The 19,731-nt window shown below is 30.0% G+C and overlaps 2 protein-coding genes across 2 annotated transcripts in view; both read left to right on the top strand.

Moving 5' to 3' along the window:
* Positions 1 to 19,731, top strand: part of LOC117241075 — a 237,934-nt gene that overhangs the window by 188,865 nt on the left and 29,338 nt on the right. The gene's annotated exons all lie outside the window — the stretch shown is intronic.
* Positions 1,809 to 15,982, top strand: LOC117241074. Its single transcript, XM_033507058.1, is given in 4 exon segments — positions 1,809 to 2,215; positions 2,650 to 2,788; positions 13,948 to 15,774; positions 15,776 to 15,982. Coding segments are annotated over 2 exon segments (1,803 nt in total). The 5' UTR covers positions 1,809 to 2,215; positions 2,650 to 2,788; positions 13,948 to 14,043; the 3' UTR covers positions 15,848 to 15,982.

Raw genomic sequence — 19,731 nt, 5'->3', positions numbered from 1 at the left:
TAATTATAGTAACTTTTTTTTCTATTCCTTCTTTACGAAGTTTTCAAGTTTTCCATAGATAAGTCTTATTAATTTTTTTACACGGCAAATATTATGGCAAATATGTTTTTGCCATCTGAACCAAAAGAACATCAAAAGAGTATCCTTTACCTTCATTGAGAGAATGTTCAAAATAGTATTTACCAGGTTCGATACATTTGTGTAGATGGCAATTATATTTTAGCAAATTTAGATTGTTATTTTTCAAAGGTTCTGCGGAAATAGAATGTTTCTTCTGATACTTGGCAAATTCGTCCCTCTTCGATAAAATTTTCACATACCTACTAACAACAAAATAACCTGAACTGATCACGTTTTGTGATACATCCTGTATATAAATTAGCTTTAAAATAAAAATAATAAAATAATTGAACAGATTCATTATCTCGAATCGTTATTTTTTACCTTCATTTCAAATAAAATGTTGCTAAGCTCAAGAGATATAACAACATTAAAATCGCAAAGGGTCGCTGGAAGAGAACTTGAACATTGAAAGGGTATTTTCTTGCTTCGCGAAAACTAAACAAGCAACCAGTTGCAATATTACGCGAACCATAAGCTATAATGCTAGTTTCCAATCTTTATCAATTTTTTAAGCATACTGAAAATAATTTTTTCAAACGCTTTAACATTACTTGAGAACCAAAATACAATTGGGAAACTTGAATATTTTGGAAATCGTCAATTTTCCTAACGCCTTACGAAAAATTCAAAGATTTTAAAAAAGGAAATATATTAAAAATTTATTGTTTATAGAATTTAACATTTGTATCTTGTAATTGTTTCATATGTTATCTTGTAAATATTTCATGTAGTCATTTCAGTATAAGACATTAAATGTTAAAAGCTCGATAATTTCAAGATGTATAAAATTGTAAATTTCCAAGGCCATTCAAATCTTAAGAAATTTACAGAAATATACAAGACGCAGGTTTCAGAATATGTTTTTAAAGTTTTTAGAAGTTCTGCCCTAAGAATTGTTTTATATTTCATTGCTAATAAACATCATAGAATTGTAAAACAAACCAATACAAAGTTTCACGTTTAACAAAATTTGTATCGTTGTAATGTAGCAATTATTTTCAAGCTCTCTTTTCATAATTAAAATAAATACCACGTTTCATTTTTACTCATCCCTTTAACATCACATTAAACAACTGATAAAATAAGGCGAAAGAAATTCTTTTTTCCTTTGGTCAGTATCAAGTACATATAGTTGTTAAGTACAAATCGATTGCAGATATATCATATCTTTATATATTAAATAGATACTTGTTTCATCCACTAAATATTATAACAAGTACCATGTTTTAAATATATATTTTATATATCTTGTATGTCATGCGCATCTTGTACGTTTTGCTTATTTAAATTGTCCTTGTTTTCTTAAATTTAAATTTATTTAAATTTACATAAATACACGATAAATACACGATTTACGATTCTTTCATAAAAATGTTACCACATTTTATTTTCCGTCGTCCAATTAATAATTTCTATAAATTGGATGTTGAAAGAAAAATCACATAATCCAGTATATATTACACTTATACCGGTGTAGGTAGATTAAATTAAATGATTAAATCCGTAATTTGTAAAATATTTTACGTACAAACTAACTAACTCGCATGTTATACATTTATCGAAAATTTCAAGATACACCTAAATCTTTATACAGATTTCATTTCCTTAATTATGTTAATAAAAATACGAAATTACATAAAATATTACGAAATTACGATTGCTTAATAATTATACAATATTTCAATAAATTTCCACATAAAGAGTGCACACAAATGTGAAGAATATTGCGATGGTTATGCACGCACGACTGACCTTCACGAAGAATTCGAGTGTTTCGTAGCAAAAATACGGATGACACGGAAAGCGAACGTGAACGTAGTTGGAGGAGGGAGCGCGAAAAGCCGCGGCGAATTCACGTTTGCAGTAGACGATCATCGGTGCGCTTGTTTCGCAATACAAGCCTCCGTGTAGGTAGTCTGGAAGAAGCGTCGCTTTGTTCGCGTGAAACGTGCCGCAAGTGCTCGCCAGGTTTCGACGTGAACACACGATACGTTTATTGCCCGCCCATTATCCAGTGTGGTATTACTTCCGTGTCTTCCATCAACGCGTTCTCTCCTTCTGTTTCACTTGAATAATCTGACTACGTTATAAAGTTTAATAGTGCTCCTATGTGTTTTTAAAAAATGTCTCAAATTTGAAATAGACTAAATTTTCTTATATCTTTGATCAATTTTTAAATATGATAAACTAATAAACTCGATAACTAAACTTCGTAAATTTCTAAATTGATTAACAGTACTTCAGAAGACTAAAATTATATTTTTAAGAATGTAGAGCTCTTTGATAATTAAATCTGATAATCTTTAAATCTAATAAACGTTACGAAAATTATTAAAATTATATTTTTAGATCTTTGTAAAATTTGACGAATAAATGTATTATTTTTATTTTGATTTTCATACTATATATTTACTAATTTTTATAATACTGTATGATTCTTAAAATATTAAATTGTTCATTAAATACCAATTTTAAATACGGTTAGTGTGATATAACATGGATTTCAATTTTTTCATAAACATAAAGGTGGAGTAAATCAGAAGATGGTTTTAAAGTTGTATTAAGTGATGTCACGTGGAAAGTGCAAAGTGTAATGAGTTGAACAAAGGTCTCGAAATCTTGTTGTAATCGATAAGATAATTCAAAGATATCGGATTATAAATAGGTATAAAGTTCCTTTAAATATGAAGAGTTGAAGGATAGTTAAAGTTTTGGAAGAACGTGTGCAAGGTCATGAGTGAATAATGTCTTGCAAGTTTAATTATCTCCTGTTTTGAATGTTAATTACAAACGTGTGGTATAGTGATATTTCGAGGCTTCGTATGACAAGTTTATATGGGTAAATTTAATGGGAGCCACGTGACGAAATTACGATGGATTGTACATCATATGAAATCATGATGGATTCGGCGAATTTTTTTCGCTCCTCTACCAGCAATTTTCTAAAATAATTTAACAACAATTTTTATGAAATAAAATTTTTATTCACTCTGTCAAAAAGTTAATAACGAATTTTTAGAACTCTTATGACTAATAAAGCGAAACTTTATAAATTATTATAACTTGAAAAATATTTATTTACGATTATTTTAAATATTTAAATTTATAGAAATTGGAGTCGATAGATGGACGTGTTATTCTAAAAGTTGAAATATTATATTAATGTAAAATGGTTTGGCAAATTTAAAAGATGCTAAATAATGTAAAAGGCACTTGACTGTAACCAGGTTGATTTTAATTTTATATTATTACAATATATAATTGTTAAATATTCAAACAAATCAATATCAAATATCTGAGTATAATTTTGATTAATTATGTACAGGATGATTCGTAGCCGGTGGTACAACCGGGTTGAGGCTGATTCTGCGTGAAAAAATAAGTCGTAAATATAGACTAAAATTCTTTCACATGACGCTCCCTTTCTAAGAAAATCGAATTTCTATAGTTGACAAGTATTTTTAAACATGACTAATTTCGCAGTGAACAGGAGTAAATAATCGAGAGGAGATTAAACTATACGTGAAAATAAGTCAAAAGAATAGAATTAAATTTTTTCATAAAATGCTTTGTTTTTTGAGAAAAATAATCAAATGTAACAATGAGCCATGTGCGTGTACCATACTAGTTCTTAATTAAACACATACAAACTTCATTTTCATTTAAAAATAAAGCTTAAACGAGAAAACTGTATTTTTAATTTTTGACTTATTTTCGCATGTAGAACAACTTCCTTCCGATTGTTTACTCATACCTACTTGGTACTTAGCCAAGCTTTAGCATGTTTGACAAATTTTCAAACTCGGTTTTTTCGGAAACGGAGTGTTACAAGAAAAAATTTATTCCACATTTTCAACCTGTTCTTTTTATTGCACATAGAAGCACTCCTTACCCAATTGTATCACCCATTCGACCTAATCCTGTATATATCATTACATGTATGAATTTTATAAATATATCTGGCCTTCGAAAACATTACTGTGAGAAAGATTTTAAGGTAGAATATCTCTTTTTATTTATTATTTTATAGTTATATATTAAAAGGATGTTCATACCTTCGTTGTCAATATGCATAGAATACTTTCGAACATTTCGAACAGATATGCTTTATTGTGACATAATAGTATCGAAACTGAACGCAGCCTACATTTTATAAATTGTGTTTTATTTTTTATATATTCTTTATACATAATTATATATTCTGTGTTGTATATTTTAAGTTTTATAAATTATATAAAGTTTTTCCTATTAAATAATTTACTAAAATTAAACTGCTTTAATTTTAGCATTGACATAAATTTCATAAATCTAGATTTAAAAATTTCATAATATTAATAAATTTCTTTTCGTTTATGGAAACGTAAAAAATATAGCAGGTTAATACATCATGTAAAATTCAAATAATATTCCTCAATTAATATTAATTTCTAAAATACTTTTTGGATAACGAAATTGTTAATAACATAATTGACGGTAAAATAAGAGTTTCTTAATTATTTCAAGTTTTATTTCTATTAATAAAAGCATTCTTTTCTAATCTATATTACTCATAAAATCTAGAACTTATAAAACAATTTTCGCGCACTTGAATTTTTGTTCTGAAGTAGAAAATAACATTTTACATTTTATTATTTTTATCAAAAGAACTGAAAAAACATTTCTTCCAAAACTTTGGTCGATGTTATTTCTTTTTTTGCTGATAATCTAAAATTTCTCGTATTACTAGTAACATATAATTTGAGAAAATAATATTCTAGAATAATTATAGAGACAATTAAATTTCGAGTACTTGCAGCAGCAATAAATGCAATAAAATATTTTGAATCGCTAATTGCTATTAAAATTCATATCGACAGTGGCGTTACATAAATTCTGGTAAAAATGACAAAATGAAACGGTTCATTAGGGCAGTGGTTTCATTCAACGTGCTACTTCATAGTAAACTCGTTTCTCGATAAAAATTGTTTCTCTGAATTGGGAACAAACAGCTCCAGAATGTGCATTGGGGGTGGTATTGCTTATTTGAATAGAATGCCGATTATGAGAGCATAAGTAACACCTTTCCCAAAGAAAGATCATGTCGCGAGTGTAACAAGGTAACCGTGCCACGTTGAGTTGAGCACTGAATTTAAATATATACGACCCTGTTGCTAACTTACAAATATTTTCTCGTTAGAATAAAGGTGACGTCGTTTCAGATTCTTCTTTTTTCCGTACATTTCGCATCTTTTTCCAAAACAATAATTTTTAAATAAGTGGAGAAAAAGTGTTACGAAACACCGTATTGTTACGATTAACCCTGTTCTTTACCGAATAGGTTCAGTCAAGTTTGCCTTTTCTTGTGAAATTTTCTCGTGTCAGCTTATAAAAATCATGTTTAGAAACAAATCCTGTATATTTGCCACCCGAAATTTCTTACACGAACTTTGTAAACAATCTCCAAAGATGTCAGAGACAGGTTTGTTTGTGTATAATAACGAACCTAATAATCGGATCGCAAGACGTTCCCAATAAAAATTATAGGTGTTAGAAGCATCTATCAAATGAGATGTCACCAAAATAAATAGATAGATATCATTCAAAATAGCACTATCTTCAATTTAATATACAGAGTTGAAACTTTGTGAAAATATAGTTTTTATCATTCTGAGTTTAAAAGTGTGCAATATTTCATCCCGAAATATTTATTAGTCCTTACAAAAAACTATTTAGCAACTAAAAAGGCGTTTTCGTGAAACTTAATTTCTACAATTTTCAGAAGTTGCATAGCAACTGGTGGATGCTTTTTCTATTATCGAAGAGTTGCACAATTATGTAATTCTTAATTTACATGTGGTTGTAGGATATGTTACTAAGTTTTATATATGTATGATTAATATTCTGGAATAAAACTTCTTCTATTAGAAATCGTTATTTAATAAAGTTATAAATCGATAAATTTACTGTGAACTCATGTTATAAATTATTTCGAAAAATTCTCTTCTATTACGATTTATAATCTGATGTAAGTTCCTATATTCGATCATTTATTTAGAAAAATGTGTTGGAGAACGTACTTGGTATGCTTATAAATCTTCCTAATAAAAGTTTCTAGAAATTATTACGCGAGTTGATTCGCAGAAAGTCGTTTCCCTTTTAAAACCAGCTATTTCTTAATCTAGGCAGCCAATTAAAGTGGTGAAGGTCTGATCAGTTGTATTTATTTTATCAATGCCGCGAAGCGTGTTTTCGTTATGTAATTAAGGATACTAATTAAAACCCTGTCGATCGCGATGCCAATGACCACGAAGTTTTTGAGAGGCTACCGGTTTCTCAATCAAAATATACTTTCCATTCTTCATCGTTGATCATTATACAATTAATCCTGCACTTGATCGAAAGGAGCTGGCTGAAAAGTTTCTCTAAATATTATTTCTGCAATTTAACTCTTGTAAACAATACCCCATTGTTAATTAAAAGCTATATAATATAAATTTTAATACAAAGAGTGTAAAAAATTTTACATCTTCAGAATTTCATTTTTATACAAATGTTAAAATCTTATTTATGACACAGGCTATTGTGAGTTGTAGCAGAACGTGATACTTATAAATCATTAAACATTCTCAGATATTTTTCTAATATTTATAATATGTACATATGTCGTAATAAAATTATTCTATACATTTCTTTCTTCCTGTAATGTATTCAACTCGTAAAATCTTTCTAACTGATCAATAAATCGATAACTTTTGTTGTAACTTCTCAGTAAAATTTTGTTTATCAAAATCAATGTCCAACGTCACTGCTAAAGAAACTAGAGAAATAAACGCAACAGAAATTATCAGTTACTTGTTAATTTGTTAATTATTTAAACAATTTTTAATCTATTTTCTGTAGAATTCGTTTTCTCCAAACTTGAGCAGTTTCATAATTTTGTCATAGAAGAAGAGCATCTATGCATGCAATAGGTGCTTTGTCTCTCTTAGGTGCCTCTTGTTTCTCATTCGCTTCGCTAAAAAAAAATATAATTGTTTTCTAATTATGTTTTTGATTTATCTTCTCTTTTGCAATCAATAGATAGAAACATTTGGCCGTATCAAAATATGAAAGCGGTGTATTACAAACTTCCGGAAGTTTTTTACTATATCGAAGACCCTCATACTGTGCACAACAACCGTGACGTTAGTTAGAGTCGTCATTCCAACAAAAAATTGTTACCTCAAATTTCTAACCGATTAAATAAAAATTGACAAAATATCTATTTACTTTTTTATATCTATAGATGTTCCATTAAATTTATTAAGAATAAGTATTTTATTTATCATTAAGTATCAATGTTTTTCATATTATAAATAATACAAAATAGATCAAGGATATACAAGTATTAATTGTAAAAGTACAAAAAATAAGAAATTTTCGAGTAGGTATTATTTTCAGGTAATAATTTTCAAGTAATGATTGACAGATCAAGAAATTTTCACGTAATAATTCGATAATTATTGGGAATATGGATGACCTCGCCGATTTTAATAACCTTGAAATATGTTATCAAGACCAACACTCTGAACAACTGTTTTCTATACATATTTCTGTTACTCGCTCATAGTTTTCAAATATTCAAGATATTCGCAAAAAACTTCAATTAGATTTATTTTTAGGTTATGATTACGCTTAATTATGGAGTAAGCTAGTGCATTTTTATGTAGCTCAAATTAAACCTAACCCACTGATAACAGAGATAGCTATTTTTTAAATTGTATAAATGAAAAAGAAATAATAATGGGTTGTAGGTTGAGCTAGAGTAGTGTCCGGTCATTGCACCGTTAGCTATGCTAGCGTGAAATAGTTCTGAATGAATATATTGTACGAAATGTTGTACTTTATTTCGATCATCAATTGTTTAAAAATGTGGCAAATACGTCTATTGTCATTGAAAAATTGTTCACAGAAGAAAAATTTATAAAATACATTGTTATATAATACAGATTTAATATTATTATTAAACATAAATTGCTTTATGACTTGTAAACTAATGTCGAGCGGTTTATAGGAAAAAGTTGTTCAGAATATTAATCTTGTCAATATATTTCAAGGTTATTGTAATTGGTGAAGCCGCCGCTATTAAAAATTTTATATAAATAATAGAAATTTTAAAGATAGAAAAATTTTCTTTGACTTCATTTAAAAGTACACGTATTAGAAATTGTAAGGAAAGTATAACAGATTATGGTACGGACGTACATCAAGCAAATAAGGAAGCCTTTTCTATATGAAAAAAAGTGTAGTTCCTTTCGCTTCAGACAATTAATAACAAAATCGTAGAAGTTATTAGAAGTAATATTTTAAAAATAGCATAGCTGTTTGGGCCTTGTTAGAAACATTAAACGTTGCTGACACCATATTGTATTCCAAACATTACAATCTTTGAATCTATTTACAAATATTTTTAGTACTTTATATAAGCTCTCCTGATTACGATTCAATTAACGGTACCTCTGATACAATTAATTTCCAAAGTATTTAATATCGTGTACAGTACGATGCTATCGATTGTATCTTTATTTAATAATATACGGTGACTATGAAAAGTATTTCGACACAACTGTATTATATTTACATACTAATTGATTCAGTTCAAATATATTAAATTTCGTATCATTTAGTAGAACTTTTGTATGATTAGAAAAATTCATTGGAGGAATAAGAATTCAATACTTTTTGTAACCATATATGTAGAAATATAGAAATTCATTATCCAATTTCTGTATTAATAATTCATTTTCAATTAACTTATCAATAATAAATTTTATAATAAAACGACATATACAGAATCAGTTTTAGAATTAAAAAAATAAAAGAAATGTTATAAAATGAAGTACTTGGGACATTCGAAAAAATACTAAATTTTTGCGTAATACGAAAATTATGCAATTAAATATTAATTAAATAGATACTTATTTAATTCCCATTTAATTTCAGCTCGTTATTCTTTTTTAATTCGTTTTCATTAACAAGTAGGTAAATAACCTCATAATTTTTCCGGATGTTATCAAACCTCATAAATCAAAAGAAAATCTGACACAGTAACTACTTCTTTAGTATTATCAGAAAATAAACTCATTGATCGTCCGTTTACTGATGAAAATATACATACAGTATGTATTAGTGGTGTAGATTTTAATGAATTGCAATTATAAATTATAAAATATAGCAGCGCTCAAATAATTAATCAGAGTCTTTTTGCACAATAATTTACGTTATAAATGAATTAAATACAAAAATATCGCATTCTTACGTGCATTCGTTCAATATACCGAAATACGTTAGAACGTAACGGAAGGAAGAAGAGCGAGACAATAACCCCGTCACACTGTGCAACACAGGAACAATCTACAATCCTTCACTTTTCTGTATTTAACCTTAATTTTTTTACTTTCTTTCTTGTCTCGGCGTCATAAAGCAGTATTCGCATATAAATACCTCCTTTTAATTTCCCATACAAATATGCATATTTTATGTCCACATGCCTAGCACACCAGTTAAATTCCGCCATTAACGCTAACGATATCTTTATTATAGAAAAATTTGCTATTGAGAAGTACGTTTTTGAATAATCAATTTCTTTCATCCGTGAGAATCTTTAGATAACTAATTTAATTTCATATCTTATAATTTTTGTTTCGGAGTCCGTCTGGCTTTTCATACCCACTTCGATCGATAGCTGTCCTGTTTTTTGGTAACTCCGTTATTTACTATGTATTTCTACTTTCCAAAGTGCCGAGTTCCTCCTGTATGACGTATTTCCATTTCTCTGCCTATGACGAGCCCACTGCTTCTGCTAAACTTTGTTGCTCTATTAACTACACAAAATTTGCTTTAATGTTGCTCTCCATTTTCTTACTCTCAATGTCGGTACCCTGCTGTCAGACCCTTTCGGATGCCCCGTTCGTACATACGAGTTCTCGATCATTTTTCTTGGCCTGCCTTACTTTCCTGGCTTCTTTAAGTATACTGTCTCCACTATTTCTGTATTTTCTTTGTTTTTTGTGACGTTTATTTCCTTCTGTGATAGTTTTCCTGTGGTATCCAATTTTTTCTCTAGCATCGCAATTATATTAAGGTTTTCGGTAGTTGATTTATACATTCATCGTTTGATCATGCCTTGATTAAATCTCCAACTTTAAGTATTTCTTTTATATATTCACTCGTATCCTATCTTTTCTTCGACGAACTTTACATATTTGACTGTAATCATATTTTGCATTGTAATTGACGGTATACTACACAAGCTAGCATATGCTGAGCAGCTATGTACTCGTAAATGCTGTATACTTGTCACTGCTTCGGCCCAAAACTTTTGAGATAAACAAGCTGACGTGACATTGATCTTGTTATGTCAGTATTCTATTAATTCTCTTTGCGACGCCATTTCTGACGTTTTCACATCAGACCTCTCGGGGTTTGTGTCTAGCTCTCTAAAATAAGTTTTTATATCCTCGTTGCAGAATGTATTGTCTGTCTTGAATCTTTTTACCTTTTTGTTCTATTCTCATTTCGCTTTGGACATATAATCTCCGATATGCGTTTGTGCTTCATCTTTGGTCTTCATGCATTTAACAATCGTTTTTCGAGAAAAAACATCAGTAAGTGTATTATATTTATATTTTATTAAATATTTGCTTTCATCTAACGAGTTGACTGGTAAATGACCATAAATGCCGGAATGTATTAACTCACATACCTGGTTCGCCTGCCTTTCCTTCAATTTGTAAGATTTGTGAGCTTAATATTGACAGGGGTTTTCAACATTACGCTTTCCATGCACTTTGTTTTGAAATTGTACCATTTGGTTCTGCTCGGTCTGCTATCGAGTTCATTTCTGAGTTTAATTCATGAAAGTCTATGAACTACTCTTTTCTTTTGCACAGGGTGCATGTATCCACTATTTAAAAGCTTTTTGTCCCCTATGTCTACGATATTTAGCGATACTAGAAATTTATCATAATCCCTTTCTAGCTTGAATTCGTATATTTTTCTGTCTCTCTCTCTTTCTCTAATTTCGTGTGACTGTCTCTTGTCATATGCACGCTATCCTTACAGATAAAGCACATCGTCGATTTCATCTTGTCACTGCACAGTTATATTTCTTCGTAACCGCTCTTTTACTAATGTACAAAGCTTTTTTGGGTATTTCACCTTCAATTTCCTTCAGTTTCCTCTTGACATCCTCGTATTACATTCAATCAATAGCACTCTTTTTACTTCAACTAGAGCGAATCTACCGTCTTGTAAATGTGTTAATTGCATATTTAGGTTTTCGTAGCTATACGGAAAATCGGTTAATAAAGTATCTATATACTACGTTTTCATCGCTTATATTTTATCAAATATTATTCATCGCGGCTATTTTAATTCTGGTCAAATAAGCAGGCAGGTTTTTATTATTCTTCATTTTTAGATGATAAAACTCGTTCTTTAGTCGCATAATCCGTATTCTGGATTCTAGCTAGTGGACTTATTCTAATATACTCCACGTTTCATGTGCACTTAAATATTCTTCTATATGGACCTGTTGATTTGCCTCCACATTTAAGCCAAGTCCAGTGGTCGTCTTATTTTCACTTGCGGTATCAACTACTCTGTGCACTTCTGTGACACTCGGATTCAATTAGATATCAGTCAAACCAAATCTAATAGTGCTTTGTTTTTCCGATACCACTTCATCTCGATTTTCTATGATCGATAATTATTGTTTGATAGTTTCGTCACCCAAATTTCAGTTTGGTTTTCTCCGTCCATTCCTGATGACAAACATTCCCTCTTTCCCATGGTCACAAGTCCCGTCTCTTCAACGCGACGTCTCTGGATTCAAAACCATCGTAGTGGGAGTTGAAGTACTTCATTACAATCTTTCTGTATAATAGATATATTAATATATTATAAATAATAAATAAATTAAATACAAAAATATCATTGAACTACCTGGATTCTCGTATGATGGTATACCGAACTACGTTAGAAAACTGAACTAACAAAGAAAGGGAGGGAAACAATAACGCTCTTATTATGCTTTTCGTATACAGGAATCATTTTCATAAAATAAATGTCATACATATATGTATTTCATTGAGTCGAAAGGAATGCAATTATTAATACGAATAATTTTACTAATAATCTTGTGCAAACATTCAATTTGTATGTATGTCCATCGATTACTCAGGATTGGATCAAGCTATCGAAATAAAACTTTTTGCATCTTTTATAAATAGTCCATCGATCGGTCCCGTTTGCAAAATTTCTCCAATTTTTCCTTGTTATAGTTAACAATGACAATAGCTCGTTGTTATTAATTTCATTTACGCATGTTTAATGATTGCTCTGCAATTGTTAGACTGATATCGAGATGATTTCAAAGATGATCTGAGCGAAGGGTTTGAAATTCCGTTTCCCAATGTAGGCTTCAATTTATGCTTCCCTAAGAGGAAATATTATTCTACGGTTTCGTTTTTGAGATAAGTCTACTTTTACTGCGAAATGATATGTGACACACTGTTAAGTTATATAAATATACTTTTTTATCATTATTTGAGATACAATATCTGTGGCGAAGCACAGTTGATTGATTCCTTATTCGCATGCGGGGTTTCGCAATATTTCATTCATTAGTCATAATTAAAATTGAAATAAATAATAAATAGAGAGAAATAAATTATCGCATTATCAATGACAATGAAAAATATTTTACGTTGGTCCTGTAATATTGATCATTTGATACTAAAAAATGTAAAATAAAAGATTTTCCCTCAAAACAAATATCGACTTCGAAAAACGCTAAAGAGTATGAAATAATTTCTATTTTATTTGTATTTTAGTTAGACACATATACAATAACGGCTAGCTCACTTATTTACTTACTAAATAGCATACTAAGAATATTGCAACCTTCTCGAAAATTTGAATAATGTAAATATAAATAAGTTGAAAATTGTTAGTATACTAGAAGCATTTTACGGCACTTTGCGCCGCTTTTGAGAAGGTTACGATATATTTATTTATATTAACCGTTGTTGCATATGTGTCTAACTAAAATACAAATAAAATAGAAATTATTTCATACCCTTTAGCGTTTTTCGAAGTCGATAATATCTTCTTTGAAAAGCACCTTTTATCCTATATGAGTTTTGATTTAGAAAGTATGTTATGCAAATTGTTGGTAACATAAATTTAATTTTGACTAAGGTGTCCTTAGTTCATCCTTCATACTAACCAAACAATTTTTAAGCCATAAATTATTTTGATATTTATATTTAAGAATTTTTTAACTTTAGAATTGGTAATTCTTATTATACTTGTAATTTACAAATTATAATTGTTGGGAAAATGCATTGAATTAGTGTAGAAATTACTTTGATTAACTATATAGTTTTTTGAAGAAACTACTTATGTTTAACATTTTATTTGGAAAATGGCATTCCATATGTACCAACTTAATACGAATACATGTAGTAAAAGTAAAATTCAAATGATATAAATACAATTAAATTACTATAAGTATTAAGTTGTCCCGAATGTTTCTTTCGTTTTATAAGGAAATAACAGATACACAACATTTTTTGCTTTATATTATTTTGTGGAATTATGTATGACCCATCTTGTAGTAATAGAACAACGAAAAATTTTAGAAAAACGAAAGAAATTGTTGGGACAATCTAATATAATAAAAGTAATACAAAATGCCTGAAGAATCAAATTTCTACCAATTTCATAGAAATTCGTAAGCGTATAATCTTGTCATACCCTCGAAAAAATCCTCTACAATTAAACAGTGCATACTTTTTGTAGCATTTTTATTCGCAAATGTAAGGTGACAATGTGCAAATATCCTTAACGAACAGTGTTATGTTCGAACACTGAAAGACTTCTCGAAAAAAAGTGAAAATGTCAAATGCAAACTTACCACGTGTCGACGACCTAGAGAAGAGTCCTCAATGGACCATTCTCACCAATGAAATAAATGATCTGGAACAACTATGTCGCTTGAATAACCATCGTCATCCTAGACGGCAACCATTGAGATATAATTATTATCGATATTCGATGCCTCAGATGCAAAAAGCAACATCTGTTTGGATAGAACCTAGTAACGAATTGAACGAAGATTTTCAAGGAAACAATGAATTTTCAAAATATAATACTGAAGAGACATATCGATGGAACTGGAGACCGAAGACAGAATTCGAAAGAACTTATTTTGTCTATGATTACGATCAAGGGAATCTTCAGTATGACACGCAGGAAGATTATACTCCTCTTCATTGTAATAAAACTTTAAGTCAAAATGTAAATACTCAAGAATCCGATGAATATCAGACATGTCATAGTTCGTTGCTTCGATCAGATCGATCCCAAAACTCTTTCAACGAGGGCAGCTTCGCACAGATTTACAATAGGATCTACGACAACGAGCCTGCTTATAGTGGAACCAGAGAAAGACTGCACGAGATCTTCGAGCGCAACAGATACTTGAGAAGAAAGTTCTTCTCCAGCACACCAGACGACGATGCGACCAATTATATTAGTGACTTTCCCAAGGAACTTGAGAACAAAAATCCCAGCTCGACATTGAAATATAACGGATTCGGAAGTACAGAAACTATCACCAGTCAGAGCAATCAGTCATCCTTAAGTAGCAACGACAGGAAATCTAGGTGTCAATCGAACGTCACCACTCTTGAGGCCGAGGAAGATATTTGCAATAGCGAGTTCTCTCACAAGACCAGTTGTTCGAAGAGTTCGGTAAACGTGGATCATATGGAAGACGGACGCATTATGTCGACCACGACAAATGGAAAATTGTTAGTGAACATTGAATCAGGAAATGAGGTATGTCAAGTGAACGAATCTACGGGCTTACATAATGCGGTTTCTATGAAAAATTCTACTCTAAATAACAGTTTAGTACCTAGCCAAAAATTCAATTCTATGGATAATTCCAAGTATGATTTAGATGATGTTAAACAATGTGATAAAGTTAGTCAATACGAATCAAATGCATGGACGTGTTATCAACATAACTTGGAATATAAGAACGAGAGTAAATATCAAAATGAAGAAGGTAAAATTAGTGGTAGTAATGAAAAACTTGATCAACTTTCGAATTCTCAAACCAATATCAAGTATACGACAAAGGATATACTTCAACAGCGGCAAGAAACAAACAAAACTAATAAATCTGAGAAATACGAGTCCTTGAGCAAAAATCAAAATAAAGATGTGTATATTTCAAATCGAAAGGAACAAGAAGTAAATATAGAACCTGAAGATTCCAAATATTCGTATCGATTACAGGACAATTACAAATTAGTAGACAATATCGTAGGATCGGACTTGTCCATTTCTGAGACCAACAGATCGAATGGAACGCCATTTAATAAAGACAAAACTTGGATGAAAGATAAATTCACTTCACGAGCGACAAATAGATGGGATTCTTTACAAAATCTTTGCATATCCCTACCAAATTTATCTTTTTACGAAAAAATGTCGAATTCTTCGGATAATAATTTTACGAATAATTTAGCAACAAATTTATCCCTTCAATGTGATTCGAAATCAGGAACAAAATCTGAATTATTAATGAACATCCCAAACGAACAAGGCAGACAAGAAAACAAAAAGACTCGCAGATATTTCGCGTCACAGGTCGATCTACCAAACAGTTGCAGAGAACCAACGAGCTTAACTTTACGAAGAGTGAAAATAGCAAAAGTGCCACCTCCTTTGGACTTGTTCAGAGTGAACGAAAAGTACGAAGAAATAGAAGCTTTTGAGAGGAAACAGTTGAACACGATGAACGCGTCTCCCGTTCGAAATTACGATCGCCCTATAGAAGGTCAGGCGACTAACATTCAGGACGAATGTTCCCACGATGACAATCGACGAGACATAATCTGTAAGCAAAAGAAATCTCAAAAAACTTCCTGTCTTGACGAATGGCGGGTGGTAGCTGTGTCTGAAAGTGGAAATTATCCTCGGAGATGTAATTTGGAACAATCTCACCGGACGAAGGAGCATTCAGCGAACCAACAAGATTTACATAAATCCTACGAGGATTTAACTATGACGAAGGATCTACAATCGCCACAATTGATGTCTAATTACAAGAACTCGATAAGCGATCTACGAACAAGTGGTTCCAAGACAAATTTTGAGCAAAGTTCACAGGTGGCTGAGCTCGAGACGTCTCAAGGAAGAAGTTGCGGGGCCTCTTTGTTCGATCATATGAATTTGATCAGCGGACCACAAGCTAGGAGCGGAAGCACGCTTCCCTCGGTTTACGGGCCGATTCCGTACAGTCAGTAAACATGCGCATAATTTTTCTGAAGTAATTCTTTTTCTGCTATAAATATCCGGGGTACCGTTAGGATCGTCTTCTGCGCGTCTCTTCTTTTCGCTCTCTTCTTCTTCTCTCCCTTCCTGCCTTTCTTGTCGTTACTAAACGTTTGGATATTTCTCGATCGTAAGTATATCCACTTGTGATAATGAAGATGTAATATCTAAGGAGAGGAAAGTGATGCTTTAATGATGATAAACATGGAGATTTTAGCCGTATAGGATACTAAAGCAAGAGTGGGAAATTATCCTTTTCTTCGTGTTTTATTGAGCATTTCAATTGTATATGATATTAAAACAGGAATGGGACAGAGGAAGATAGAGGAAGATATCACTCGTTTGCAACGAAGATGAATACATCCGGTTACGTATTCAGTTTAACTACAATAGGGAAAGTAAATATATTTGTACGATATTCTGGTTGGTTTAAGAGTGAAATTTTTATTTGTTCGTTGATATCAATTTAAAGCGTTTGTGGACGATTTTAAGAATACTTTTCGCGATAGAAAAGGATATTATGATTGGATTGGATGATTGGAGGATATTATGATATCATCTTAAATAATATAACAAATATTGGTATACATATATGTATATGGTAATTGGTATTGTAATATAATATTAATACAATATTAATATAACATATAATGTATAATGTTATAAAATTATATAACATATAATGGTATTAAGGTTCTGGAACCCTTTTCTTGAAGTTTTGGTATATTTTAAAATATGAGAACATATTAATTAACACATTCACAGATAGTAATTTTATAGAAATTCTAATGTAGAAATTTATATGTTTTTTTAATTAAAGCAAGGTTAAGAAATTGAAGAATGCGTGCGCGTGTTTTCTTGCTATCACTAATTCAAATAAATACAAGACATTCTCTTTTTCTCCGTTGATAATTGGCGTAGCTAAACTCTCCTGTACAATAATTTATCAACTAATAATATAAACGAATCAAAAAGTTGGAAATTATAGGTTATAGACTCTTTCTTAATAAGTTTATAATTTTAGTTGAAATAGGTTGATCAGACGATGTTAATTTATAAAATTTACTTTGAGAATTTTATTCGTTTCACTACAAACAGATATGATTTGTAATATTTCACTAATAATACTGGTTACATTGTGTTCTGGCTATACCTTTGTTATGAGGAAACGTACTGTTACGTCAACGGCCGTTAACATATTACGATAAGATAATTTAAAACAAGATAAAATTATATGGTTTAGCATAAATATCATTATTGTGAATATTGAAACTGAATCAAATTACAAAAAATATGTTTCTTTGTACTCTTTATCATATTGAATGATATGTCATGTTTGATACTACTTTTTAGATTTCCTACAAATAATTATTCGGTTAAACTAAATTTAAATGATTAAATGGGCGAATCATTCATCTTGTCGTTGTTTCGTTTCTTCTCGTATATAAAATTCGATATTTAATAGGCTATGCAGCGTCATTACTGTTATTCGTTTTTTGCAAATTTAATACCTTAATTCATTCAAGAAAGTTATTCACTGTATTCGTTAAAAATAGATGTATTATATATATAGTGTATTTTGTTTCAACACAGTTCAGGAAATAAATGTAATCATGATGGTGAAATATCTTATAGCGGGTCAGAGATTCATCAGACCGAAACGCATCGGTCGTTTACACATAATTTGTACCACAAGTTTTCCCACCTTTTCTCTCTTAAATCTGCACGTCAAATTTTGCTGTTCATTTAATTGCGAACAATTAAGCAACAATTATTTTCTTTTTCTATGTTATATTAAACTAACTATTAATGTTATATCTATATTAAACTTAAATGTATATATATAATTATTTAATAACTTTACTTTAATAATACTTAAATAATACTTAATATATATATATATATATATATATATATATTTAAGTATTATTATATATGTATATATATATATATATATATATATATATATATATATATGTATAAGTATATATGTATATATATATATATATATATATATATATATATACACACACATATATATACATACATTTAAGTTTAATATAGTTTTTAAATATCAATTTAAATTGAAATAAAGTATTATTGAATTTGACGTTTCCATTATACAACACGTTAATGTGTATGTGGGTGTATTTGGATGTGTCACTTTGGGAATGGATATTGTAATAAAGAGCTAAAAATATTTTTAGTTACAATTTAAAAATCCATTTGTCTATTTTCAAGTTTTTCATGATATTTAAAAAAACTTTAAACGGAAAATGGTTCATTGTCATTTTGGGTTTATAATGTAAACATAGTATAAAATTTAAAATTCTAGTTGTAGAATATGTAGAAAACGTCATGTAAGGTACTTTGCGTAAAAAATATTTTATTCATTGTTTTCATTGATTGTAACAGATTTAATTTCAGTTTGATTCTCAGTCAAAAAAAGAGTAATAATAATATCGAAGGTTATATAACTATTGTTTAATAATTAACGGTAAAGTTAGGGGTTTTTGATATGTACTTAAATGTACTACACCTAATTAATTCGAATTAATTATTTACATTATACTAGTTAGATAATGAAAATAAAAAAGTATATAATATATAATCATGTTTTTGTTTCAATAAAGACAATATAGTTATGTATGATGTGTTATTTCTGGGTTACGAAATTGTTCGTACAGCTGACCCAGTGTTGTTAATCGCATCAGTAGCCGAAGGATTTAAGCGGGGGGACGAACCGACGTATAACTAACGTCGAGAGCTCCAAAATGTTGGTTATTGTGGGCAAACCGACGTGTCGTGATACGATGTATGGTTAACATCGTGAGCCACAGAAAACGTTATGAGTCTGCTTCGTAACATTATTAACAAATACGCGATACGCCTGGAGCAGATATAATGTTGAAGGTTTTCTGAATTAGGACCACAAGGAATTAAATGAGATTGACATGATTAAAGCCTCAATTTCAAAAGTTCTTCGGCATCAAATTTTTTAGCTTATGAGGAAAATTGAAGACTGCAAAAGAAGACTTCGATAAGACACATTTCTTGTCTTTTCTGGGGAAGCAGTTTTAAAATTCAGTACATTGTTATGTTCAATACTAACGTTATTAAAGCTGTCTTCTGATTTGATTTTAGAATTAAATATGTGTCCCTTTATCTTCTTTAAGATCTTCAAAATATTATCCTTCATGATGTTAGAATATTAAAGATATTAAAATATTGTTTCTT

Source organism: Bombus vosnesenskii, unplaced genomic scaffold, assembly GCF_011952255.1.
Source record: "Bombus vosnesenskii isolate JDL3184/JDL3185 unplaced genomic scaffold, Bvos_JDL3184-5_v1.1 scf7180000015241, whole genome shotgun sequence".
Lineage (NCBI taxonomy): Eukaryota > Metazoa > Arthropoda > Insecta > Hymenoptera > Apidae > Bombus > Bombus vosnesenskii.
Note: the sequence above shows the minus strand (reverse complement) of the source record. Positions and strands in the feature narration are given on the sequence as shown.